This window comes from Drosophila suzukii, chromosome 2R, assembly GCF_043229965.1.
Source record: "Drosophila suzukii chromosome 2R, CBGP_Dsuzu_IsoJpt1.0, whole genome shotgun sequence".
NCBI lineage: Eukaryota > Metazoa > Arthropoda > Insecta > Diptera > Drosophilidae > Drosophila > Drosophila suzukii.
This window is the reverse complement of record NC_092081.1, coordinates 16,039,559-16,064,804: the sequence shown is the minus strand read 5'-3', so window position 1 is coordinate 16,064,804 and position 25,246 is coordinate 16,039,559. Positions and strand designations below refer to the sequence as shown.

The 25,246-nt window shown below is 42.0% G+C and overlaps 4 protein-coding genes across 16 annotated transcripts in view; 2 read left to right on the top strand and 2 right to left on the bottom strand.

Annotated features, from left to right (window-relative positions):
• SERCA (ATPase sarcoplasmic/endoplasmic reticulum Ca2+ transporting SERCA) overlaps positions 1-21,057 on the bottom strand; it is a 78,336-nt gene extending 57,279 nt beyond the window's left edge. Inside the window, exons 1-10 of one of the 6 annotated variants that reach the window (XM_017085384.4) lie at positions 20,788-20,886; positions 18,064-18,211; positions 17,968-17,985; positions 17,808-17,890; positions 15,548-17,719; positions 15,373-15,488; positions 15,074-15,310; positions 14,888-15,005; positions 14,700-14,817; positions 12,329-12,587 (exon numbers count right to left, since the gene is read on the bottom strand). In XM_017085384.4, coding sequence (XP_016940873.3) covers positions 12,559-12,587; positions 14,700-14,817; positions 14,888-15,005; positions 15,074-15,310; positions 15,373-15,488; positions 15,548-17,719; positions 17,808-17,890; positions 17,968-17,985; positions 18,064-18,181 — 3,009 coding nt within the window. In that variant the 5' untranslated portion in view covers positions 18,182-18,211; positions 20,788-20,886 and the 3' untranslated portion in view covers positions 12,329-12,558. Of the gene's footprint in view, positions 1-12,328; positions 12,588-12,845; positions 13,109-14,491; positions 14,818-14,887; positions 15,006-15,073; positions 15,311-15,372; positions 15,489-15,547; positions 17,720-17,807; positions 17,891-17,967; positions 17,986-18,063; positions 18,212-18,608; positions 18,825-20,787; positions 20,887-21,038 lie in introns of those variants that run through there. The other 5 variants (XM_017085385.4, XM_017085382.4, XM_017085380.4 and 2 more) reach the window with 5 other exon arrangements.
• On the top strand, positions 1,097-10,457 carry kcc (solute carrier family 12 member kcc). Of its 8 annotated transcripts, none has more exons than XM_017085527.4 (22): positions 1,097-1,258; positions 2,509-2,640; positions 4,481-4,672; positions 5,016-5,149; positions 5,208-5,290; positions 5,346-5,448; positions 5,512-5,617; positions 5,680-5,809; positions 5,873-5,991; positions 6,053-6,271; positions 6,328-6,484; positions 6,540-6,799; positions 6,864-7,116; positions 7,177-7,539; positions 7,598-7,784; positions 7,845-8,060; positions 8,128-8,235; positions 8,551-8,604; positions 9,397-9,489; positions 9,815-9,948; positions 10,008-10,147; positions 10,205-10,457. In XM_017085527.4, the coding sequence occupies exons 2-22, from the start codon at positions 2,529-2,531 to the stop codon at positions 10,294-10,296; spliced, it is 3,255 nt and encodes a 1,084-aa protein (XP_016941016.1). In that variant the 5' UTR covers positions 1,097-1,258; positions 2,509-2,528; the 3' UTR covers positions 10,297-10,457. The 8 variants fall into 8 exon arrangements, with proteins under 8 accessions (XP_016941016.1, XP_016941015.1, XP_016941021.1 ...); XM_017085526.4 differs by having other exon boundaries at positions 2,509-2,664; XM_017085528.4 differs by lacking the exons at positions 1,097-1,258; positions 2,509-2,640 and adding exons at positions 3,425-3,630; positions 4,189-4,347.
• LOC108017863 (WD repeat-containing protein 47) lies at positions 10,666-12,338 on the top strand. Its single transcript, XM_017085020.4, has 5 exons — positions 10,666-10,824; positions 10,972-11,129; positions 11,190-11,592; positions 11,655-11,878; positions 11,933-12,338. The coding sequence occupies exons 1-5, from the start codon at positions 10,789-10,791 to the stop codon at positions 12,156-12,158; spliced, it is 1,047 nt and encodes a 348-aa protein (XP_016940509.1). The 5' UTR covers positions 10,666-10,788; the 3' UTR covers positions 12,159-12,338.
• A 1,428-nt stretch (positions 21,058-22,485) lies between the features above and the next one.
• Positions 22,486-24,860, bottom strand: LOC108017791 (U3 small nucleolar RNA-associated protein 25 homolog). Its single transcript, XM_017084935.4, has 3 exons — positions 24,526-24,860; positions 23,762-24,463; positions 22,486-23,706 (listed from the first exon to the last, which is right to left on the bottom strand). Exons 1-3 carry the CDS (start codon positions 24,785-24,787, stop codon positions 22,571-22,573), a joined length of 2,100 nt encoding a protein of 699 aa, XP_016940424.3. The 5' UTR covers positions 24,788-24,860; the 3' UTR covers positions 22,486-22,570.
• Positions 24,861-25,246: the final 386 nt, after the last annotated feature.

Sequence of the window (25,246 nt, the reverse complement as noted above, 5' to 3'; positions counted from 1 at the left end):
TTTTATCAAATTCAAATTTATTCTATTTAAAATTTTTTTAAGTTTAATATTTATATGATAGGAAAGTTTAATTTATATATCAATTAAAAAACCGTGCTTGTTTTTTGCAAGAAAATAAATATTTAAGAGAGGAGAATGTTCCTTTCAGTCATGAAAGCACCCATTTCGCGTACCATCTTTGGTGGTAGTTATCGATTAAATTTTTTTGGCTCTTATAACTAATATATTTAACAAATAACCTACAGGTTTTTATTTCTAATTTTAGGACCTTACAATTTTAAAAAGTATCAATTTAAAATCTTGGGTAGAGCAAATTAATCATTATTCTTTGTATCGATACTATCGGTAAACCCAAAAAAAGAATTTAAGAAAGCTGTGTTTTAAAAATCGTACTTTCTTTATGTATTTAAATATAATTAAATACTTTTTATTGAAATACAATTATATTTAAAAGATCTGTAAATATTAAATCGTAAAGCTCCTGTGCGCGTCCGATCAAGGTGTTTCGAAATGTTTCCATAGGAACTATCGCATAAGCCCTTCAGCACTATGTAAATAAATAAATTCTCTACATTGCCTATTTTAAAGTGTTTTGCATATTATAAACCATGGCCTATGTTTATTCCACCAAAAAATTTTACGAATTATTAAGTGTGAGCCCAAAAATCTCAACATTTTTCCAATATACGTTTGTAGCTGTGGACATCTGGAAAAGAAATCCTTAATACGAAATTTTAGATTCGAAAATATTTTTTTTTTATGTGGCCAAAAAATGCATATTTATATACACATCCACATCAGCACACGCTTATAGCTATCAGACTCTTTTAGCTGCCTTATAAACTTTGCAAAGAAACAGTAATTTTCGGCGTTCACAAAAAGGCGAGAAGGAAATTATCATAAGATGGTATGGTATCATGGGTGCTAATTGCAATAAATATATCACTGGCGGACTTTTTTCCAAAATACAATCGGTATTCATGCGTCCCCTATGCGTTACATTTGATTTCAATTAGACTTTTCATTAATACAACAGTTTCCCCCAACTCGCGATTCCAAAGTATATACAGTGGAAAATCATTTTGTATTACTCATGCGCCTTTAATATGATAGTTTTATTTTATTCGTACAATTGAAAAGTTCACTAAACAATAAGCTGGAGAGGAGGCGCCTCAAATAAATAAATATATAAGCAGAAAGGACGTTAGTTAGCCTAAGTGGATCGACGGTGAAAAGCGAGTTCAAGGCGCTTGCTCAAGTAAATGAAATAAAAATTTCGCTGCGCGTAAACATTACATTTTCCCCGAGCCAAAAGCATTCCCGATTTCGTCTGTATGTATGGCTGATTGTTTAGTGCTGCACGATGTTATTTTACTATATCCACGGATCGAAATCGAACCCTTCGGCTAGATGGACGTTAGATAATACGCGCTTTTCCATCCAGTTTTTGGTTCTGGTTCTACGTGCGTCGCTCATCCTTAACTACATACAAATGCTATGTATGTAGATATGGATGTATCTGCATGCACTTCTTTGTGTTCCATGTAGACCTATATTTACGTTAATCTATGGAACGATTTCGTGTGTATGTGGGGTTCAGAGCGCCCCCAATCGATGAGAACAGATTTATGCACTTATCAATGAACTAGACCCCCACTTTGGCCATCTGTTTTGCTCGTTTTCGGGCCGAAATCGGGATGAGAACCGATCTTGATAAGGCTGAGCATATAATACATACATTCCGATGGAGAAAGTGTATCTATATGGATTGATAGCCGGAAATATTTCCAACTTACCCCCAAATTCGCTGCTAGTACATGACTGTTGTTGTTTATTTATCAGTCTAGGCTAAAATTACAGTGGCGGTGAATAATCCTCGCACGGTCGAAAAACCGCCGGAATGTCCGTGGTACTTGTTGTTCAGAAATTTACAGAGCTGTTATATAACAGTTAAAATTCGAAATCATATCTTGGGTAGTAACAAAGTCATATCTTATATAACAAAACCCGTGACATAACACTCCAGAACCGTACTAAATAGCTGTTATCTTATGTTCACAATGAAGAGTGTAAACCGATTAGCGCAAAGAGATCGAAAACAACTTTTTATCTGACCTAAAAAGTGAAGCATAAATCGAAGGTGCAATTTTTCTTTTCGTTTAGTCATCTACTAATTTCAATAGTCATGTGATAGTAACTAATATTATGCAAATAATGTGATGCATACTTTCGATCACGGGTTACTATACCTATTTGGGGTGCGGCAGGAATAAAAAAGTATAGTCTTAATAGTTTATTGGCTTTCGGGTTTATTGGAATTCGGAACCGACCAAAATGGAATTATTATCGGCGGAAAGTAAACTACCTTACTTAAAAGTTTATCGGTTACTGGGCTTATGTGAATCCGGAACCAACGCAGGTCGACTTATGATCGTCGGGAATGCTTTTGATCTTTGATTTTTAGTTTCGTGATAAGGTTTTAATGATATGAACTGATTTTGATTTCAGAGTGCCTTACATCCAGAAATATGCCAGATAGATTTCAAGTCACAAAAGCAGACGAAGACACCGCGTTGGATTATAATCAAGATGAATCTGCGAGTGGAAAACTTCTCGGAGACATCCACGACGAAACCCTAGGTGAGAACTATGGGACCTATGCTGGTAAGGATGTTTATTTTTTATTTTTATAATTTTAAAGGGAGTACTAATATAGGAGGTAATTTCTAAGAGATACTAGGGTATTATCTGATTTAGTATTATTTTGGGATGATATTTATTTAGAAAGTTAAGAACTTGGAATACATCAATCAATATAGTTATAAAATATTATATGATTTTGAAGAGATCAAAGGCAATTCGATCTGTTTTCTTGTATAAACCGCTTTGTATTTCGGTAATCTATCTTTGTACCGGACGGCTATACGGTTCCTTTCCCCCGAGTGGCTACTGTAAGCCCAGATAGAGCTTACGGGCCTGCAATCCTATATCCTGCGCTGCCCCAGTTGCCCGAGTCCAGGATGTCCTGCTGACACATTTCGTCGCAGCTGTAAGCCAAAGCTCGTTGTACCTGTGGAAAGCTTTCGGAAAGAGAGCCGCCCAGGCGGCGCAGCTTTTCCCTTGGATTTTCGTGTTCCCTTCCAGCGGATGCTGGGCGAGAGTGGCTGGATGGGTGGTGGGCTGCTGGGATGCTGGTCCAGGCCAGGCCAAGTCCCGCCAGCCTAGCGGGCTGTAGGCCAAGAAATGTACACCTGCAATGGCGCTCTCCACTCTTTTCAGCATCGCTCTCGCTCTCGAAGAAGAGTGTGTGTGTATTAAAAATGTGTGTAGACAAAAGCTTTCGATTTCATCTCAATTGAACGCTCAGGGTCCTGGGCAACATAATTTTTATTCGGCCGAATACCAACAGTTTTCTTAGTTTTTCTATTAATCCGAACGAAAAGTAGCATACATCTGAGCGTTTTCGCTCGCTTAAAACCTAAATAATTTTAGAAAGAATCTTCTTTCAAATAATACAACAAAAAAATATAAAAAAAACATGAAAAACCAGTTCTTTTTGAGCACCTTTAACAAATAACATACTTTTAACAATCGACGAAATTCTAACAATAATCAAATACATGAATAAAAGTGCGTTCAATTACAAAGTGTGTGCCCTTTCAGTAGACCACAAATCTGGGGACTCGAGCTCTCGAGTTCGAGAATTTCCACTTCCCCTGCATTCCCATATAAAAGCGCCAAGAGCCATTCATTTCGTAACAATTTTCAGAGCAGCATTCGTTTTCTATGCATTTTGTCAGTTCGAGAGCCGCATCACAGTGAAAAATAAAGACTTAACGGCATTTATTTACCGCCCCACGATGACGGCCTGAAAATCCTTGACCTAAATTAATCGGTTACATATTTTTTTTTTGTCTGAGCTGGCACAATTTTCGTAGCTGCGAATGCACAGCATCCCTCTTTCCGCCTTTGAATTTTAAATCCGCACTCACCTCCGAAGTCCTGGGGCATTTCCCGATTAAGAAGTCCTTTCCGAAAACCCAAATCTCGAGTATATAAGCACACACGTCCTTAGACATGTGAATATACACCGAATCGGCCACGCCTTTCGGTTATATAATGCCGACGCGTAGAGCTCCTCCTTAAAAAAACCCAGCCATGCCCATTAAATTCTCGTCCACAATCTAGTGTTACCTAATTTTAAGTGAAAAAAGTGCAATCTAGAGCAAGGGTTTGAAGCCAAACATAACGTTAACATGCAAAGTAACAGTGCAAAAGATGATTCGGATGAAATGGAAATAATACCATCCGAACACAATGGTACAGTTCACGACAACAAAAATGAAGGTATGCTCGGGATCAGTGAATAGTTACTTTTATTTATAGTTATATAGATTTATATAAGTTAGAATGTAGAATTTTAGGAGATTACATAATATGGGATTCTACAACTTTAGCATATCTTATGTGTTCCTTTCAGACTCAGGTGATATCCACAGGGCTGAAGAAAACCAGAAGTCCAATATCGACCCAAATCTATATCTGTACGATGATGATTTGGAGACCAGGCCCCATATATCAACATTCATTTCATCAATTGCCAATTATGAAAACACGATACCAGCGGCCACCGATCCCGATGCAAAGCCGGCAGCTCCATCGGCTCGAATGGGTATGTTCGCCGCGAATTAATTAACTTACTTGTTTCTTGTTTCTCATATTGAAAGGCACATGAATCAGACAATGGAAATGCAATGTTCGCAGCCCGACAAAGCTGCGAAAGAATGATTACTTTAATCCCATTTAAAGTGTTTTAACCTTCACTGTGCAACAATATAGAAGAGCACTTGTAAAGGTGTCTAAAAGTAGGCAACAAAACATTATGAGTCTGAATGTACAATGGATTTATTGCCTACTTTTAGACTCGTTTATAACTAATTCACAAAGGAAATCATTCTTCCATACATAACCTAGTACGTTTAACTAACTGTGGTATTAAATGTTCTAACTTTAAGGTACCCTAATTGGAGTGTTCTTGCCATGCATTCAAAACATCTTTGGTGTCATATTGTTCATTCGGTTAACATGGGTTGTTGGAACGGCTGGCGCCGTGTGTGGATTCTTAATTGTTCTGACCTGCTGCTGTGTGGTAAGAGCATCTTGAAGTTACACCATCTATTTTGGCCACATTTCCATCCCTATTCCAGACAATGCTTACTGCGATCTCGATGTCGGCCATTGCAACGAATGGAGTGGTTCCGGCGGGAGGGAGTTACTTTATGATATCACGGTAATTACAACGATATATTTAGAGATGTTCAGTTTAATAGTACCATCAATCACAGATCCCTGGGCCCTGAATTCGGTGGAGCGGTGGGAATGCTGTTCTATACGGGAACCACTTTAGCGGCGGCGATGTACATCGTTGGTGCCGTGGAAATCGTATTGGTTAGTTAAAAACTCCCATTTAAACTGAAAAAGTTCCATTGTTTAATTATTCATTGCCTGCAGACATACATGGCGCCGTGGGCATCAATATTTGGGGACTTCACCAAGGATGCTGACGCGATGTTTAACAATTTCAGGGTCTACGGCACTTTGCTGCTCATTTTTATGGGTAAGTTAATCTTAAGGCCCAGTAGTAAGGAGTAAACTTTAATGTACCGCCGTTAAATCAAGGACTCATTGTGTTCGTGGGCGTGAAATTCGTCAATAAGTTCGCGACGTTGGCCCTGGCCTGTGTCATTCTGTCGATAATAGCGGTGTATGTGGGAATATTTGACAATATCCATGGCAACGAAAAGCTATAGTAAGTGCCCTAATGCCCCCAGTATTGCCTTTGAATGGCCACTTAAGCTTCGTTTGATTGCAGCATGTGTGTTCTGGGTAAACGACTCTTGAAGGATATCCCACTTGAAAATTGCACAAAGGAAGACTCCTTCATGCGCGACATATACTGCCCAGATGGTAAATGCGAGGAATACTTCCTAGGTAAGCCCTATCGAAAGTGCTCTCTGTACCCAAACTACAAAGCATTCCCCTGGGTCAACAGCTAACAACGTGACCAAAGTCAAGGGAATCAAGGGATTGGCTAGTGGAGTTTTCTACGACAACATTTGGCCCTCGTTTTTGGAGAACGGCCAGTTCATATCCTATGGAAAGAATGCTGTTGACATCGAGAACACCAGTGGCCAGTCTTATAATCAAATCATGGCCGATATTACCACCTCGTTCACCCTCCTTATCGGCATCTTCTTCCCGTCGGTCACAGGTTGGTACTATCTTGTATATAGAAATCTCAAGTTATATAACACTTTTTATGAACAGGCATCATGGCTGGATCCAACCGATCGGGTGACCTTGCTGACGCCCAGAAAAGCATACCCATCGGAACGATATGTGCCATTCTGACCACCAGCACAGTTTACTTATCCAGCGTTATGTTCTTCGCTGGCACAGTGGATAACCTCCTGCTGAGGGATAAGTGAGTAGTATTGAACAATTGACTATGGGCTATCTAAAACCCCCGACTATTTCAGATTCGGTCAATCCATCGGTGGCAAATTGGTCGTGGCCAACATCGCCTGGCCTAACCAGTGGGTCATTTTGATTGGATCTTTCTTGTCCACCTTGGGAGCTGGTCTGCAAAGTTTAACCGGTGCCCCCCGTCTGCTGCAGGCGATTGCCAGGGATGAGATTATTCCCTTCCTGGCTCCCTTCGCCAAGTCATCCAGTCGTGGCGAACCCACCCGGGCACTGCTCCTGACCATCGTCATTTGCCAGTGCGGCATTCTCTTGGGTAAGCCAGGGAGCTCACTATTTTTATTGTGATTATGATATAACCATACCCTCTATGATCACAGGAAATGTGGACTTGCTGGCACCGCTGCTGTCCATGTTCTTCCTCATGTGCTACGGCTTTGTTAACCTGGCTTGCGCCGTTCAAACCCTGCTGAGGACTCCCAACTGGAGACCCCGCTTCAAGTTCTACCACTGGAGCTTGTCGCTGATCGGCCTGACGCTGTGCATATCAGTCATGATCATGACCTCCTGGTACTTCGCACTGATTGCCATGGGAATGGCCATCATCATCTACAAATATATAGAGTACCGAGGGTAAGTGATTCAGAGACATATGAACAAAGCCGGAACAACAAGTTATCCTCCACATTGCAGTGCCGAGAAGGAGTGGGGTGATGGCATTCGTGGAATGGCCCTTACCGCCGCCAGGTACTCGCTCCTCCGCCTGGAGGAAGGCCCACCGCATACGAAAAATTGGCGTCCCCAAATTTTGGTGCTTTCGAAGCTCAACGATAACCTCTTGCCAAAGTATAGGAAGATATTCTCCTTTGCCACCCAGCTGAAAGCTGGCAAGGGATTGACGATTTGTGTGTCTGTGATAAAGGGCGACCACACCAAGATAACCAACAAAGCCGTGGATGCCAAGTCCACGCTGCGCAAATACATGACCGACGAGAAGGTGAAGGGATTCTGCGATGTTCTGGTGTCCCAGCAGATCGGCGAAGGCCTCAGTTCGGTGTAAGTATAATAACTAAGCTTAATAACTTAAAAAGAAATAACTAAACTCTGATCCCAGTATCCAAACCATCGGACTGGGAGGCATGAAGCCCAACACTGTCATCATCGGATGGCCTTACAGCTGGCGGCAGGAGGGCAGGAATAGCTGGAAGACCTTCATCCAAACGGTCCGCACAGTGGCCGCCTGCCACATGGCTCTCATGGTGCCCAAGGGCATCAACTTTTACCCAGAATCAAACCACAAAGTAGTATTTACCGCTCCGAGACCTTAGTTTTCGTGGTATAACCTTCCTAACCTCTTTCAGATCGGTGGCAACATTGATATCTGGTGGATTGTCCACGACGGTGGTCTGCTCATGTTGCTGCCCTTCCTGCTGAAGCAACACCGCACTTGGCGCAATTGCAAGCTAAGGATCTTCACAGTTGCTCAAATCGAGGACAACTCGATTCAAATGAAGAAGGATCTAAAGACATTCCTGTACCATCTCCGAATCGAGGCAGATGTCGAAGTTGTTGAGATGGTATGATCTTATATTTGGAAAAACTGAAATCTTCTTATCCTGATATCTTTCTTATTGCAATCTGCAGAACAACAGCGATATTTCCGCTTACACCTACGAGCGGACTTTGATGATGGAACAGCGTAATCAGATGCTGAGAGCATTAGGTTTAAATAAGAAAGAAAACTCCAAAGTGGTAAGTGGTCAATATTTGAGCAGACTCTCATCACACCATATATATACTTCTTCGAACTGAAGATGGTCCATACATTCAACTCATTCTTGTTTTGTTTATACGGCCATAATGCACATTTAGTCTTTCATTTACTTTAATCTTTATTAGCATAGTTATTATATTCGTTCGTTTTGAAGGTTGCGTATTTTGGTTTGAGTAATTGTTGAGAGGAAACCATCTTGCCCTTTGTTTCTCATATATCTCCAATTTCCATATCATATTACTATCTGAGATCCAAATTAAAATTTTACACTTTATATATTTAAAAATCAAAAGGTTCAGACTATAATGGACTTTAAGGAAACACCCAGTGATAATAAATTGTCTTTGGTAAAGAGTATAAACAGAATGACTATATCGATATATCAAGATACAAACTTTTCATTGCCCGAACCTTGTATGAAACCTGATTGTATGTGTCTCATCAGTACATTTTTCGGCAGGAGCAAGTTGCTCCCTTCATCTTCATACATATCATAAACCTCTATGTGTTGTGTCAATGTGATGTTGCTAATGCTCACCCTCCTATCTATTATAACTCTATCAAATTGTAACTTATTCTCAACACCCTCTATTGGACTTGCTTTATAAGTAGCCGGTATCAGCAGAGTGTCAGGGTCTTCTAAAGTGACAAAAAAAATATACCTATCCGAAATTTAATATAGTTGTTTAAAAAAGAAATACATTTTTTCATGAAGTGGTTATTGCTATAAATACATATCTAGTTTGGTGTACTTTTTTAATTTGAAAGCTTTTTAAATAATAAGACACTTGCTTATAGAATATTAATTGCACAAACTTGGAGCTTCGCCTTAACGTATCTCTTATATAAATTGAAATGGTGTCAGAAATGTACGGAAATACATCAATTGTTCGTTATTGCCAGAAGAAGGTTTTATAAAAAACTTGGGAAAACCCTCTAGAAATTTTGAACTTTGTTTGCGAATTCGCTAGTAGTATAGTATAAATGATATCCTAAAACTTAGTGCCGGGCAACCCAGTCAAATATAATTTAGCTGCTTTGCAGTTTGCATCCCGAGAATAGTTAATCCCTTCTCTGATATTGGCCTCTCTACTCTTCTGCAACCTATTTTCTCATACTCCTCATGGTAACATTTTCAGGTTCAAACAATTGTAGACCACCATTATGACGCCACCAAAACGGCGTCTAAAGTTCGCTTCGCCGATCCAACTATAGAAGAAATACAACATCACGTATGTACTGCTTATTGATTTTGATTTACCATTGTCTCTAATCTTTCGATAATACACATAAGAACATATATAAAGTTAAGTGAGATCAACGAGCTCATCAAATGTAAGCCCGAAACATTTTAATTTTAAACCATAATTCCATAGTAGTACATAAAATCGATTTTTAAGTTGACTTGAGCTATAAATTTATTGATATTTTGGCTTTTTACCATTGTTGATTTTACATGACTTTTGAGTTTTTGAAATCAACGGCACTTGTCATTCCAACCCGAGGACGTGAGGTGTTTTAGACATCTAATAACCCTTTTTGATTGTAATTACGCAGGATTCTCAGAACGACGAGAAACGTAACTCAATTGATTTGGATGGTCCTGAAAACGCGGACACACCCGAAACTACTTCTAACAAGGATGAATCGACAGAGAAAGCCGACGGAGACTTTAAGTCCAGTGTGAAACCGTACGGGAAAATGTTTTTTGCATACTATATAGTCTCCTAAAATATTTTATTTTCCACAGGGATGAGTTCAATGTTCGTCGCATGCACACAGCAATAAAACTAAATGAAGTTATTGTAGAAAAGTCACAGGATGCCCAGTTGGTCATAATGAATTTACCTGGACCACCTAGGGAAGTGAGAGCGGAGCGTGAAAGCAATTGTAAGATCAAAAAAAAAGACAATAGACATTATTAAAATGTTCTCTCACCATTTTCAGATATGGAATTTCTGGAGGTATTAACAGAGGGCCTTGAAAAAGTGTTAATGGTTCGTGGAGGAGGCCGAGAAGTTATAACAATTTACTCTTAAGAGCATTAATCGCTCAGTTTTATAAGAGTTCGCAACACTAGACAAGTTTAAGAATCAATCAAATTTTTAAAAGAAGGTTATTAATTTGTTATATTCAATCATATGTCCAAATATTTTATTTTTACGTAAATAAAATATCAAAAAATTGTAACAATAAGAAAGACGGTCGTTTCATTTGGTCGGGTTAAATTTCAGGTAAATACAACATAGTTGCTGTGGTAACACCGCTTGGAGACGGGTAAATACTGTATCTACCTAACTCTCTACAAGGTAAAATCAACGTCTGTAAAATTAGATACATCTGGTAGATTGACCAACACTGGAGTTCGGTCTTTTCTCCCAACTTTTGTTATTTCAACCGTAGCGAGTTGTACGTTTTATTACCTTCGATGGCTTAGAGATTTCGGGGGCAAAATATACACGATCGAAATTCCTGAAAATAATCGAAATACGTTTCAAATACTCGGAAGATCTTCAGTAAATACTCCATTAATGAATTCGGAATCGAAAGACCTGGATTTGAGAAAGGTTTGAGCGGCGATGTCGTGTTACAGGTTCTTCTGTTTATTTTTAACACGCAAGCAACTTTTTGGTATCCATCAAACAAAAGAGCCTAAACATATGCATTTGGGTTGATCGGAATACCATCTTTATTGACCATTTTCTCTGCCACAGGGCGATGTAGAAAGACCGCACTTCGAGGCAGTTACCACATTGTCGGACTCCCAGGCGATCCGGAGCGTTGACTTTCATCCGAATGGAAAGTTGTACGCGGTGGGCTCCAACTCCAAGACCTTTCGCATCTGCCAATACCCCCAACTGTCCAAGCTAAGGTAATTAAAATATGAGGGCCTCGCTGACAGTTTAATTGGTTTTCCCCAAATTATATGCAGGCATGGCCAGCAGACGACGGTGTATCCGCCTTCTGTACTCTGCAAGCGGACGAAACACCATCGCGGATCCATATACTGCACCTGCTGGTCACGGGATGGGGAGCTCATTGCCACCGGATCGAATGACAAGACCATCAAGTACATGAGGTTCAACAACGACACCAATCAGTTGGTGGGTCACGAGATGGAGCTGAACATGCACGACGGCACAGTGCGGGACATGTGCTTCCTGGACGATTCGTCCACCAAGTCCAGACTTTTAGCCAGTGGCGGGGCAGGGGATTGCAAGATCTATATCACAGACTGCGGATCCGGCACTCCTTTTCAGGCCTATAGTGGTCATACCGGCCACATTCTGTCCCTCTACAGCTGGAACAATGCGATGTTTGTGTCGGGATCTCAGGTGCGTCTTGAAGAGGATCCCTAAGCTACATGGGTACTACCATGGATTATGATCTTTTTCAGGACCAAACGATACGTTTCTGGGATCTGCGAGTAAACGTCTCTGTAAACACCTTGGATAACGAGCGGAAAGATGGTGGCCTGGAGAACTCGGCTGTAACCGCGGTTTGCGTGGATCCCACGGGCAGACTTTTGATTTCTGGACATGCTGATAGCTCATGTATTCTGTACGACATCCGTGGCAATCGACCCATACAGCGTTTCTATCCCCACACCGCTGAAATAAGGTAGTGCTGATGATGAGACCATCTTTTGCATAGTATAACCCAAGTTTTTTCAAGGTGCGTCCGCTTCTCCCCATCCGCCTACTATATGCTGACTTGCAGCTACGACAATTCCATCCGCCTTACGGATCTGCAGGGCGACCTGGCCCACGAACTATCCTCCGTAGTGGTGGCGGAGCACAAGGACAAGGCCATCACCATCCGATGGCATCCAACCGAATTCTCCTTCATCTCCACGTCCGCGGATAAGACGGCCACCTTATGGGCCTTACCGCCTTCGTAAGGGCTACATCAGTGTTCTTGTAACGGCTTTAACTTCGTTGTCAATATTGTATTTCTGCAGAATAGTTCAGACTGATCTAATTTATTAAATAAACCGCATTCCAAGAAAGTACCGGTCTTTCAAATGTAACTGGGCTGCAACAAGTACACCCGACCAATAAAAACACTTCATTCTAATTTATATATTTGGTATATATTTATTTAAATCCGTTCTTACTAACCCACAGTTCCATTAATGTTTTACTTTCTAAAGCAAATAAATTGATTTATGTTGGATTTAATGTTGCAGTTGCAAGTAACAGGGCTGGCTTAGCGATTAATACACGAATGATAAAGGCAGAAAAATTTGTCCTCCTTCACATTCACTTTCACATTCGTATCGGTTTTGGTGGTCCAAACCTTTACATCCTGTCGACGACGACGTCAGGAACTACAATTTTTTTTGGGGGCGAATAACGGTGGTAATTATTACCAGAGGTTCTTGATCGAGGGGTTAACCAACGCAAGAGCAAACCAAAACTCATGGGTGATGGAGGGTTTTTGGAACTCGGGACCAGTTAAGCGGCATCTTCCGAAATTCTGGTATTTGGCAGTTTCGGTGGGTTCATACTTACAGCCTAGTGGGTTTGATTATTGGGGGAAAACTACAGTATTTATACTGGGATGGGGGAAAAGTACACAGGGCAGCTTCGGATTTCTTGTTTTATTATTTCGATTTTACGTTTAGATATCTTACATGCTGAATTTCAAATCTGTGTGTTTCTCGTTTATGTCGTCGAGTGCGATAATGTAATAGACCATAATGTACAGCAATTGTTCTTTTCTACATTCACATCAATTTGGCGCACTCGGACATAATATAATAACTGCACGTACTTTTCTAAAGCAGGGATGGATTCAATTTTTGTTATGGTAACTAATCGGGGTCCAGTTAATGAAATCTGGGGTTGACTGTATAAAATAAAACAATAGTTCATTGAGAGATGGTGGAATTGGTTGGAATAGGTGGGGGTATCAAGTCGTCGGGGGGATTCTGAAGAATTCTTTTGCACCAACGATTCACGTGCATCGTGCAAGCAAACGGAGTTAAAACTAGGTATACAACTTGCAGCAGCGAACATAAGCTTTTTGGGGGAGTTCTGTTCTGGATCCCAGTCGTCGGGTTTCGTAGAGCCAGCACGTTTTAGTTCTGCATAATTTATTTCTTTAATGTTAGGTGTAGGTAATTTTTGTTTAATCAATTCACAGCGTCTCTAATTGTATAACAGAGTAAATTATGTATAATGTTAATTTAAATAGGTATTCTATAAAAATGCTAGAAGGATTACTTAATTCCTTACAACTGAGGCTGACATAAATTACACAATTTGCTTTCAATAAATCCCTCAAACATTTTCAATACGGTGGCTGCACCACGCCAACTTCTTTCAGATAGATGCGATGTCTTACGCATTATGTACGATCGCCAGAGACCCTGTTCCTAATCATTTGCTCATATATGTACATACAATACAATACAATTGGAAACGGACACCGAGACGATGTTGTCGCGCCCCGATTTTGGGAGTTAACTGTGTACCGAGTCATTATCTACTTAATATCTTGTGCTCAAAATAATTCTTACAATTATGGAATGAATGAACCAATATTTGTTTTCGGTGCGAGTAGGGTATATAAATATATAAGCAATTCAATTACGTTTGGCAAACCAAGTTAAGATACTCCTCTTAAAAAAATTAGGACGCTCGGTTGAAATCTTTTTAAACATCAACATACAATCAGATTCGATTTGGAAAGGTTTTTGGTTCTACTTAAACGGATTAAACAAAAATTGTTCATGAACGTTCATCAGTTATAATGGTTTGTTCTTTTGCATGATTAAGCCTACACTTTAGTATTTCAGTTACTAAACACAGAGAAGAAAAAGTGAAGTTAAATAAGTTTGGTTTAATACAAACAGCCATCTCATTTCCAGAGACTTGAAATTTCCTACAAGTTTCTTTTTGGTAACCCAGTGAAAACTATATGACGAAAACTAACTAATGTAATTGAATATACCGGTGTGGAACTCTCTTATGTATATATAGCATTGTATGTACAAAAAGCAATCCTGCTAAATTTAATAATATACAAACACAAATATATATTTAGGGTATACGCGTGTTAGATAAATCGTTAGCTCATAGAAAATATTGATCTTTTAACGCTGTTTGTTCAAAGCCAAAAGCCAGGGAGCGAGTCAGTCGGCCCATCTTTTGGTGTCACCAGTCAATTCTGTGACACCGGGGTGTGGAAATCAGTATCAGTAGTATTTGGGAACAAACTTCATGTGGGTTAAAGTCGTTACGTTAGATGTATATAATTGTGGGTTCTTGTTTCTTGTTTCTGTTTATATTTAGTAACATTTTATACTAGAAATTAGAATAATGAAGTTGGGCTTATGGATTATAATTATATTCTTAAAGCATCATAGCGTACAGCAGGCCAAAGAAGACAGCCCACATTAACACAATCCCATGCATCTTATATATAGGACTCTCACCATCTGCGATTTTTCTAGCAACAAACTTCAATGTCTCATCTAATAAAACTACAGGAATTGAGAATTTCATCACAGTTATCCATTCCTCTGCAGACAACGGTGTCACTTGGAAGACGGTCTGTGGGGGGATAATCGGGTTAGCTTTCTGCTTAGACGGGCACAAGTGCTTATCATCGCCTGATACTTACGGAGAGGACATCGACGTAAAGAATAACAAAGTGAAGAGTGAAGGAGAGTGCCATTGATCCAATCAGCCACAGGTTGCACCATGGAGGCATGGTAATCAGGGACTGATTCTCAGACAAGCTAAACAAACAAAGGGAGTTCGGTTCGTATCTGATGTGTCTATCATTCGTTATCTGACGACGACTCACCTGTTCATTGCGTTCAACATTTCGATTGTCACCAGCACGGACAGAGCCATGGTCATCGCATGGGGGTCGCTGAAGATCTTGCAGTCAACGCCCTTGAACTCGTCACCACCGCCCAAGCAGGCCAGATGGTGAGTCAGCTGCCAGTAGGTCAGTTTGGGTCCCTCGTCGGAGAACACGAACCACCAGGCGGCGGCACCGACGGTAGCAGCGCCGACGTAGAAGCCAATAGCCATGTAACTAAATTAAATTACAGTCAAGTTAGAACCGTTTTAAGAGTCTCTGCTTTTTTGTAAACCAACCGGAAGAACAACCATCCGGAAATGAGACCCTCATCGGCCTTCCTGGGGGGCTTCTCCATGATATCCAGATCAGGGGGGTTGAAGCCAAGAGCGGTGGCTGGGAGACCATCAGTAACCTGTGAACAAAGGCCCATTACTAACCATCCCAATTAGTTAAGCTCCAAGTAATATTTACCAGGTTGACCCAGAGCAGCTGGACGGGAATCAGAGCCTCGGGCAGACCAAGGGCAGCAGTAAGGAAGATAGAGACGACCTCACCAATGTTCGAGGAGATGAGGTAGCGGATGAACTGCTTCATGTTGTTGTAAATAGCGCGACCTTCTTCAACGGCGGACACGATGGAGGAGAAGTTGTCATCAGCCAACACCATCTCGGCGGCAGACTTGGCAACAGCGGTACCGGAGCCCATGGCAATACCAATCTCGGCCTTCTTCAGGGCAGGGGCGTCGTTCACACCATCACCAGTCATGGCAGAGATCTCGTTCATGCCCTGCAGGAACTCAACAATCTTAGATTTGTGCTGGGGCTCCACACGGGAGAAGAGGCGGGAACGGGCGACGGCAGCCTTCTGTTCGGTGGGGGAGAGATCGTCGAATTCACGACCAGAGTAGGACTTGCCAGTGGTGTCCTCATCCTCGGTGAACACACCGATCCTGCGGCAGATAGCCTCGGCAGTGGCCTTGTTGTCACCAGTAATCACAATAACGCGAATACCGGCAGCACGGCAGCGCACAATGGAATCGAAAACTTCCTTACGGGGGGGATCCAACATGCCCACGACACCGACAAAGGTAAGGTTAACCTCATACTGGTAGAACTTGGTGGAATCGCCGAGGTCCATCTCATCGGGCTTCATTGGGCTATCGGCAACGGCCAGAGCCAGGCAACGAAGGGTGTCGCGTCCAGTACCGTATTGGCCGGTCAGGGCGAGGATCTTGGCCTTCAGGGCCGAGGTCAGAGGAACCTTGCTGGTGCCAACGCGGGCGTGTGTGCAGCGCTCCAGGACTCCCTCGGGGGCACCCTTCACGAACAGTTTGGGGCCAGTGCCCAGGCGGGAGGCCTTCAGGGGGGTGCAGTAAGAGGACATGGATTTACGATCGCGAGAGAACTCCAGGGTGAATTCCTTCTTCCACTTGGTCTCGATCTCACCGCGGCAGGCGATGGCAGCAGAGCGGCGGTCCAAGCCAGACTTGTTCACGCTGAAGCTGTTCAGTTTCTCGGCCAGGACAATCAGGGCGGTCTCGGTAGCCTCACCGACCTTCTCGAAGGCCTGCTTGAACTCATTGTAATCAATGGCGGAGTCGTTGCACATGATGCAGATGGTGGACAGTTCCTGCAGGGCATCGTAATCGGCAGCCTTAACGCGCTGGCCGCCCAGGAAGACCTCACCGATGGGTTCGTAGGTGGAGCCGGTCATTTCGAATTCCAGGAAGCTGCTGTCGCTACCCTCGACCTTCTCGAAGATGAACATGCGCGAGACGGACATCTGGTTGGTGGTGAGTGTGCCGGTCTTATCGGAGCAGATGACGGAGGTGCAGCCCAGGGTCTCCACGGAGGGCAGGGAGCGGACAATGGCGTTCTTCTTGGCCATGCGGCGGGTGCCCAGAGCCAGACAGGTGGTGATGACGGCGGGCAGACCCTCGGGGATAGCGGCCACGGCCAGAGCGACGGCGATCTTGAAGTAATAGATGGCACCCTTGATCCAGGAGCCACCGTGGGCGGGGTCGTTGAAGTGGCCAATGTTGATGGCCCAGACGGCCACGCAAATGACGGAGATGACCTTGGACAGCTGCTCACCGAACTCGTCCAGCTTCTGCTGCAGAGGAGTCTTGATCTCCTCAGTCTCGGACATCTCGGTACGGATCTTGCCGATGGCGGTGCTCAGGCCAGTGCCGATGACGACGCCGCGGGCCTTGCCGGCGGCAACGTTGGTGCCGGAGAACAGGATGTTCTTCTTGTCCTGGTTGACGGCGCGGGGGTCGGGGATGGCGTCGGTGTGCTTGATGACGGAGACCGACTCACCGGTGAGGATGGACTGATCGATCCTGAGCGTGGTAGAGTAGATGTGGGTGATGCGGATATCGGCGGGGATCTTGTCACCGACAGACACCTCAACCAGATCACCGGGCACGATCTCTTTCGCGCGCACCTTCTGGATGCCGGACTTGTCCTGGCGCACCACCTTGCCCATCTCGGGCTCGTACTCCTTGAGGGCCTCGATGGCCGACTCGGCGTTACGCTCCTGCCATACTCCCACCACGGCGTTGGCTATCAGGATAAGTAAAATAACTAGGGGCTCTACAAATGCAGTGAACGTTTCCTCGTGTTCCTCAAACAGGGCGAGAACCTGGGGGTTGCAGATTGAGAAGAGAATAGTAGGGATTGTAGTTCATTTCAGGGGTGGGTTTCTCAACGACAATAGGGACTGCACTTACAAATGAGATGATGGCTGCCAACAGCAGAATCTTCACAAGCAGATCGTCGAACTGCTCCAAGACCAGCTGCCAGATGCTCTTTCCTGTGGAATACAATGGTTATTATGGTAAATAGTGGGTATAGTGTGGGGGGGATCAGGGGCAGGGGTTGACTTCGCACCTTCCTCGGTCGGCAACTCTGTAACGATAAGAAAGCAAACACGTCAGTCGATTCCGATTCGTTAATAGGGCGGGGGATTACGACGACGATGCTCACCGTTGAGTCCATATTTCTTCTGGTTCGTTTTGATCTGGTCGATGGTTAAGCCGCGCTCTGCGTCCGTTCCGAAGAAGTTGAGAGACTGTTCGACGGTTTTCGAGTGACCGTCTTCCATCTTGATTCGTTATCCTCTTCGTTCAGTAGCCTGCATCCAGTTTTCAGGAGGGGATTTGAAAGTAGAGACAAGGCAAGACACTCATTTTAGTTCTCCGGGCGGGTTATTTTCTATTCTCTGGGCTCTACGACTGACTACTGACTGGAATAGCAATTGTGTATGTACATACGTATGTACGGGGCCGTTTGCAGTTAAAACTACCTCATTAGGTTCTGAATAAGTGTTTGTACATGTGCATGTGCACGGTACACGGGTACTTTCCAACATACATGGGCACATACACAGGTGCTACATGCTAATTTTCAGATCTCAGATACTTCTGGCCACTACAAATCGCGCAATTCGCAGTTATAGCGCCAACTTTGGACGAGATCGCAATGGATCGGATCGTCTGGAGTCGGAGAATATGCTGGAATAATTGCATTACCCAGGCCAAATGAGATTCACACACGTGTCACTTCGCAAAACAGTCGCAGTTTCTGCTCTGAGTTCCTGCGGGCTGTCAATTCGATTGGGGGGATCTCGATCCTAATCCGTGTGCTCAATCCTCTGTTAACCTCGCTGAACGACGCACTGCGTGTGTTAAGTACTTTTTTCCACTGATTCTCTATATATTATAACCCATGGCGCTTTTTTCTGAATATGTGTGCTGATAACTATTGCACTAAGTCCCGAGCCGCGCATTACTGCCTATCGGCGTTTCTACCTCACTATGACACGACATTATTCGCCTCAGGGCTGAATGAAAACGTATATCGCTGTGGTTACGTTAATCGAGGGGTTCGGATCCTACCTGCTGCCTTGTTTTGTAATTCCTAAGTTTGAACACCAAATTTGTTGCACCTTTTCAATTTAACCTTGACTGAAGCGTTCAATTTGTGCCACTCAACTGCGTTTGCCGGCGTTATCGATAGCTCGGCGATAGACAGCTGGTGAATTACCGGTTTCAAAAAGCCCGATAGCTGAGGTGAAAAATGAATTCAAACTGTCGCAGTTCTTTTTAAAATTTCATGTTTTTATAATGCATAGCATACTATACAATTATAGAAAATACCTATAAATTGTGCACCCAAAGAACGCAAGTTCTTATCACGATTGTAAAAACGTATTAATACACTTTCATATTTCCAATCAGCGAGCAAGAGACAGCCACATAATAGCCAACACTATTCGCTTTCGCGCATTTTGTGCACAAATTAATGAGATCGAGATCAAGAGCCCGCAAAAAATAGATCTGGGTGCCAGGTATTCGGCCAGCAGCGACATTTTTAAATTTTAATTTTAATCTTTTTCGCGACCAGACACTAGAATCAGGCCATACGGGGAATTTGAACGGCAGCCAACTCGCATAATACTTGAATATTACGTTTGGGGAAGCGCAATTTCATACGTAACTTCTGATAACGAGATTTCAAGAGTTTCCCGCCTTCAAAAAACGTTATTTTTCGAAAGATTGTCAAGCAATGTGGTCAAGAACTACCTATATTTTGAGCACACACACGGAGGTTTTCTGAAAACATCTATACGCTATATAGGCTATATACCTCTAATATACACACGACACATGCCTGTATGTGTGCATTATGGAGCAAAAAAATCGCCTCTGTCCGAGATGGTCTATAAATAGAGTCCTAGCACCCAAAAAATACTAGCTCAATTTTGAACATTCGTAGATATAAAGATATGTACTGGGAACACATAAATAAGTGTGAGTACATATACAGAGAGACGATCGTAGGGAGAAATATTCTGTTCGGTTATATGTATGATTTAACGGCTTATGATATTTCGAGCAGAGATATCTGTATTCTAATGGATGTCGACAAATGTGCGAGACGTTTCCCATGCCCTGAATTGTTAATTCCGATTGACATGTTCGCTATTGAATTGTATAATAATTATTGAGTGGAGGGAAGCTTGGTTAAAAAAAAACGGGTTTCTAGAACAGGTCCTGGGATAGATGTATTTATACTTTTTTCACTGCTCCACATATTTTGCGGGATGGGGAAGCCAGTTACAATCACTTACTGACATAACCACCAAATAAAGTATGCGGGTAGATTTTGAGGATCTCTAATGATCGTGTGTGATTGTGGGTGATTACATTTGGGTACAATACAGGGCATGCATCTTTCGGATTCGGACACGGATATTTCCCAGCGGTTGCATAACCAGATTTTCAATCACAAATACATAGCACTTAGAGAAAATCTTTACATCTGTGTCGGATCGGATCTATTCGTGGTGTGCCCTCGTATTGGTGACATTCAAAATTTTCAAATCGACTCCGGAGGTCGAGGTCGCTCACTGTTTTGTCCCCCTTACGAATATTTCAGATATATCGAACTGAACGAGCTTGGACTCTGGGTGGGTAGTAACTAAACTGGGTAGGAACACTTTGGAACACGGTTTTTCGAGTGTAAGCATGTTCGTATGTAGATATGTAGGCATTTCGAATAACTTTTCAATTTTCCAGGTTTTCTTTTTAGGCGCGCGGTTGAATATTTCGATATTTCTTGGGATATATTTCTTGTACTCAATGGAATTTGGAGTAAATCACTGGCGTATTTGCATTGGAATTGTTGCAAAAAATCAACAAAACTTACAATTATTATTCCTAGTAAAAATTCCGTTATTATATAATAAATTTATTTAAATCGGAAGACCAAGAGCTAACACAAAGATCGCGCTATTATAACGATCAACGGCAACTGAACGCAAGGAGAACGCTGCCCGATGAGAGTGTCTATTTGAATTACAAAATTCATATATTTTGGCAAAATTCCCAAAACTACATACACTCTCTATTTTGGCCCGGGAAAATACTTTTAGCACGCACAAACTTTTGAGCACTTACCACCTATCCTATCCACGATCCTACGCGATTCAAATTGTTCTGCTCGTGTTTTTCGTTTCGTATCTCGCCGAAGCAAAATATACTGCGGTCCCAGCAACCTCAGAGATATATATTCACCTAGGTGGGGATACCACAAGCACACCAATATATATATCTCGATCTCGGATCGGCGGGAGCGCACAGATACGAAAAAGCCTAGAGCAATGTGGGAGATCACTGGTGTGCCTGTGAGTGTGGACTGTAGACTTATTTCGAAAAATGCACGTGTGTTTGTCTAATATTTAGAAATTTTATTTTTAAACCAATCTGGGGAAATTATGGTGGATGAGCTAGAAGGGTTTGTCACTTGAAGGTGTTTCTACCTTTTATTTAAATTATTTGAATATGGTCAAACCCCCGGTTGTTTAAAAACCGGTTACAGAAATTTATATGTATTTTTCAAATTTATTAAATGAAAACAACTCATAATGAAAAACACATATTGAATATTTTATGTTTCCTTAAACAAATCACGTTCCCTTTTAATGGTGTTATATGCTACTTGGTTATGTATTTATTTCAAAAGCGATTCTCACAGTGGAGAGGGCATGCACCTGTCGGCCTGTAGTCCAAAGATTCTTTCTTTGGCTTTTCTGCTTTTTCCCCAATTTCAGCAGAGACTGGCGGCCGTCGTTTAGCCGCATAAAAATAGTCGTCTTGTAATGCCTCTGCGGTCTCTCACAAGTTGGCAAGAGCGCTCACCGCACACGTTTTTGCCGTATGATATCCGCCTTGTGCAGCAAACTATTACGACTTTTCATAGAGACCCATAAATATGCATTTGGCTACTATTTTACCTCTATATGTCTAGGCCAGAACTTTTATAAGCTACCTATATGTTTAAAAATATTGATAAATGACAATGCAGCCAAGAATTTTGCTTTATTTTAAGAATAGCAAATCTGGGTTTAATGGTTTTGTCAACCTATATTTATGAAATCAGTAGACCTCCGTCCAGTATGTCGGATTTGGGTGATAACATTGGGAATCTGAACTAATTAAATGGAATTGTACAATAACAAATATTTTATATATCCTGTATTTCTTTATCAAAAGAGTTTATCATTTAAAAACAAGAACCGGCTCATTAAGATCACATTTAAATTTCATTTAATAAGGTTCCTGATTTAATTAATAAAGCAGAATTTACCTGAAATAAAGTTCTTAATTTAATTAAAAAAACAGAATTCACCTGTAATTGCCGCCTATTATTACACAACTATTTGCTAATTACTCATTTTTTCATATTCAGCATTGCGTAATGACAAAGAGAAGGGATATTCTAGATATAAGCAGCTTGCTACCCTTAACATCAGATCAATCACCTACCAGTTCCTCTTGAAATCTTTACGTCACAAAAGCCTTTTAGCACAAAAATAGACCAAGAACTAAAAAATTATCACATATATTACTTTTTACTTTGTTTAAAATAATGGTATATTTTAATTCAAAATGATATATTTACATTTTTCTTAGTTTGCTCTTGAAAGCATTTATGTTTTGGTAGAAAAAAGGTATGAATCTTTTTTTCCCGAGGTCAATTTAACAGCGTTTTCGCTTCCCACAATGTTACTTAAACTTAGCAGATCGTATTTTGTGTACAGGATATTGACGGACATTGCCTCTCCGAATCCATCCCGCGGATTTTGATTGGACTCAAGCATCAAATTGATCATTTCGGAATAGAAGTGTGGAAAGTTTGGTGGCTGGTACATAATCAAATTCCGGATGCCCTTAATTCGGGTGCGCCGGAAGAAGTGTGCTCTTTCCGAGTACAGTAGAACAGATGCTCCGCTGTGGAAGAATATATCTCTCGCCCGGGAAATTTTTTCTTTCTTTGTATACTCATTTATCTGCACAAAACTGACCATTTCGGTTTTGAAATGATTTCGTATCCGTACGTAGTCAAAGTAGCTGGGCACGTAGAGCATGCAATGCGAGAACCCGGGCTTACTGAACTGGGGCATTATATGTTTGACGAAGTACTGGAATCGATCGTCGAAAGTTGACTCCACATTGGAGCAACTGATTCGGCGGAAAACTTGATCAATGGGTGTCAGTACATGGCGGATGTCTCCATGCTCGACCAGACTGGTGACTCGTACCTTTCCCTGGTAATTGCTGCACTTACTGTTGAGCACTGCCCGGAATTCGGGGAGCTCGTGGGATGAGAACAACAGGGTTTGGCGGTAGAAACTTGTCGCCCCACTCAGGCACCAAGTTCGAACCCTCTGGCAATTCGTATCGGGCAGATTCTGCGGCTGCAAATGGAGGTGGTCCAGAGAGTGCAGAAGGTTCTCCCAATTCTGCGCCAGGAACAGCTCGGCTTGGTCAATTATGAGCAGTTCAATCGAGTTTAAAAAGTCAAAATCGTTATCCTTGTCAGTAACCAACATTCGTAGTCCCAAGGGAGAGGCGATCAATATGTCTGATGAGTTCATATCGGAGAAAAGCGACATGGTTTTCTTGGTGAAACGAATCCCCAGCTTGAAATTGTCATCTGTGTTGCCACTGAAAGTCTGCTCATAGTCCACCGGCTTGGGATTGGTTTTGGGGAAATATATCGTATTTCCAGAGTAATCTCCCAGAAAGCGCTCATAGTTTGCAATTGATGTTTTCCTGGCTTGTTCTGTAAAGAGCAAATCCTTGTAATATGGTTCAATTGCTGTCTAGGATTAACTTACCATCTTGACTGCCGAAGAGCAGATCCCCGATTATATTTACAATCTTGAGTGCCGATTCCCTGAAGGGCACTATGAATACCACCTTCATCCGCTTCAATCCTTGGTCCCTAAAACTCTCTGGTATGGAGATTTCGTTGGGCGACATTTTTTGGGACTTGGCCAGAGCCGAAACCTTTTCGTTGTTTCGCAAAATCAGGGATCTGACTTTGAGCATGTGGTTCAGGGCGTGCAGACAATATACATATCGGATGTCCTCAGCATTACTATGTGTTCGGTGGGGATAGTAAAGATCCTGATAATTATTGGCAATGTAGAACAGTTGGGACTGAAGGGCGTTGAGTGGAAGCTTGACGTTTCCACAAATGGACTGTTTAACCTCCAACTTTTGGAGTTCCTCGAAACTAACAATATCCTTGGGTTCACTGCAATCGGACTCCTTGAAAAAGTCAGACACTCGTGGAATCTCAAATCGTACATTTCCCAACGCTGACCAATTGCTCTTTATGGTTTTCACATCTTTTTTCGCAATCAAATCGTTGATATTGTCTGTGGACAGCTCAAAATCAAAACGTTTTGAAAAGGAATTGTGTGTTTCCAAGTCGGCAGCTACATTTTCAGCATGAATTTTCTTTTTGGGTTTAACCTTTTTGGCTACTGGAACAACTGGGTCTTCGTCATCCGCAGTTGAGCTAAGAATCTGACCTGAAAGGATAATTTGTTGTTAAAACACACAAGAACATTTATCTATTTGCTAGGGAAAGTACTTGCGGGTATATGATTAAAACCAGTCACAAGCTGTTCGTAGAACCCAGCCTCATCCACATCGTCCTGAATCTCTGGCAGGAGTTCCGCCACGGGCTCGTATTCTTGTTTAGGGGCTGTCGGAATCCTTTCCCTGCGATGCGACTCCTCCATTTGCTTGCTCCTCTGGATGAAACTATAGTTTTTTGAGAACCTCTCATTTCGGCGGGCGGGTGTGGGTTTCTTGTAGGGCTTCCCCCTGTTTTTGGAGTGTTTTTGCTTCATTTTAAATTGTATTGTTTGGTCCCGTCCCGAGTATCTTTTAAACACACGTGTGTGCGAACAAACATATGTTTTGATTGAGGAATCCGATCAAAAATATCGATAGTTCCTAAAGATGGCATGTGATGAAGTAGCAACGACTACAGTGCACTATGGGGAATTTGACCACTTTTTTTGGCCAAAACCCATTTTTTAAAAGTCGTTAAAAATAGGTTTTGTTTATCAGAATGCATCAGGATAACATCAATATCTAATGTTACTAACAGAAAAGTTTAACAGTACGCACCACTGTTAAGTTATCAGCTGTTAAAGCCTGTTTTTATTTCAACGAGGTGGCAGCGCTGGTAAAGCGCCTATTATTCTTAATAGTTTAAATTGTCAAAAAGTGTAAAATTAAACATAGCTCTGAGGTTTTTGAAATACCATCCAATCAGAGGGACTTGTAACTTGTGTTTGTGACCT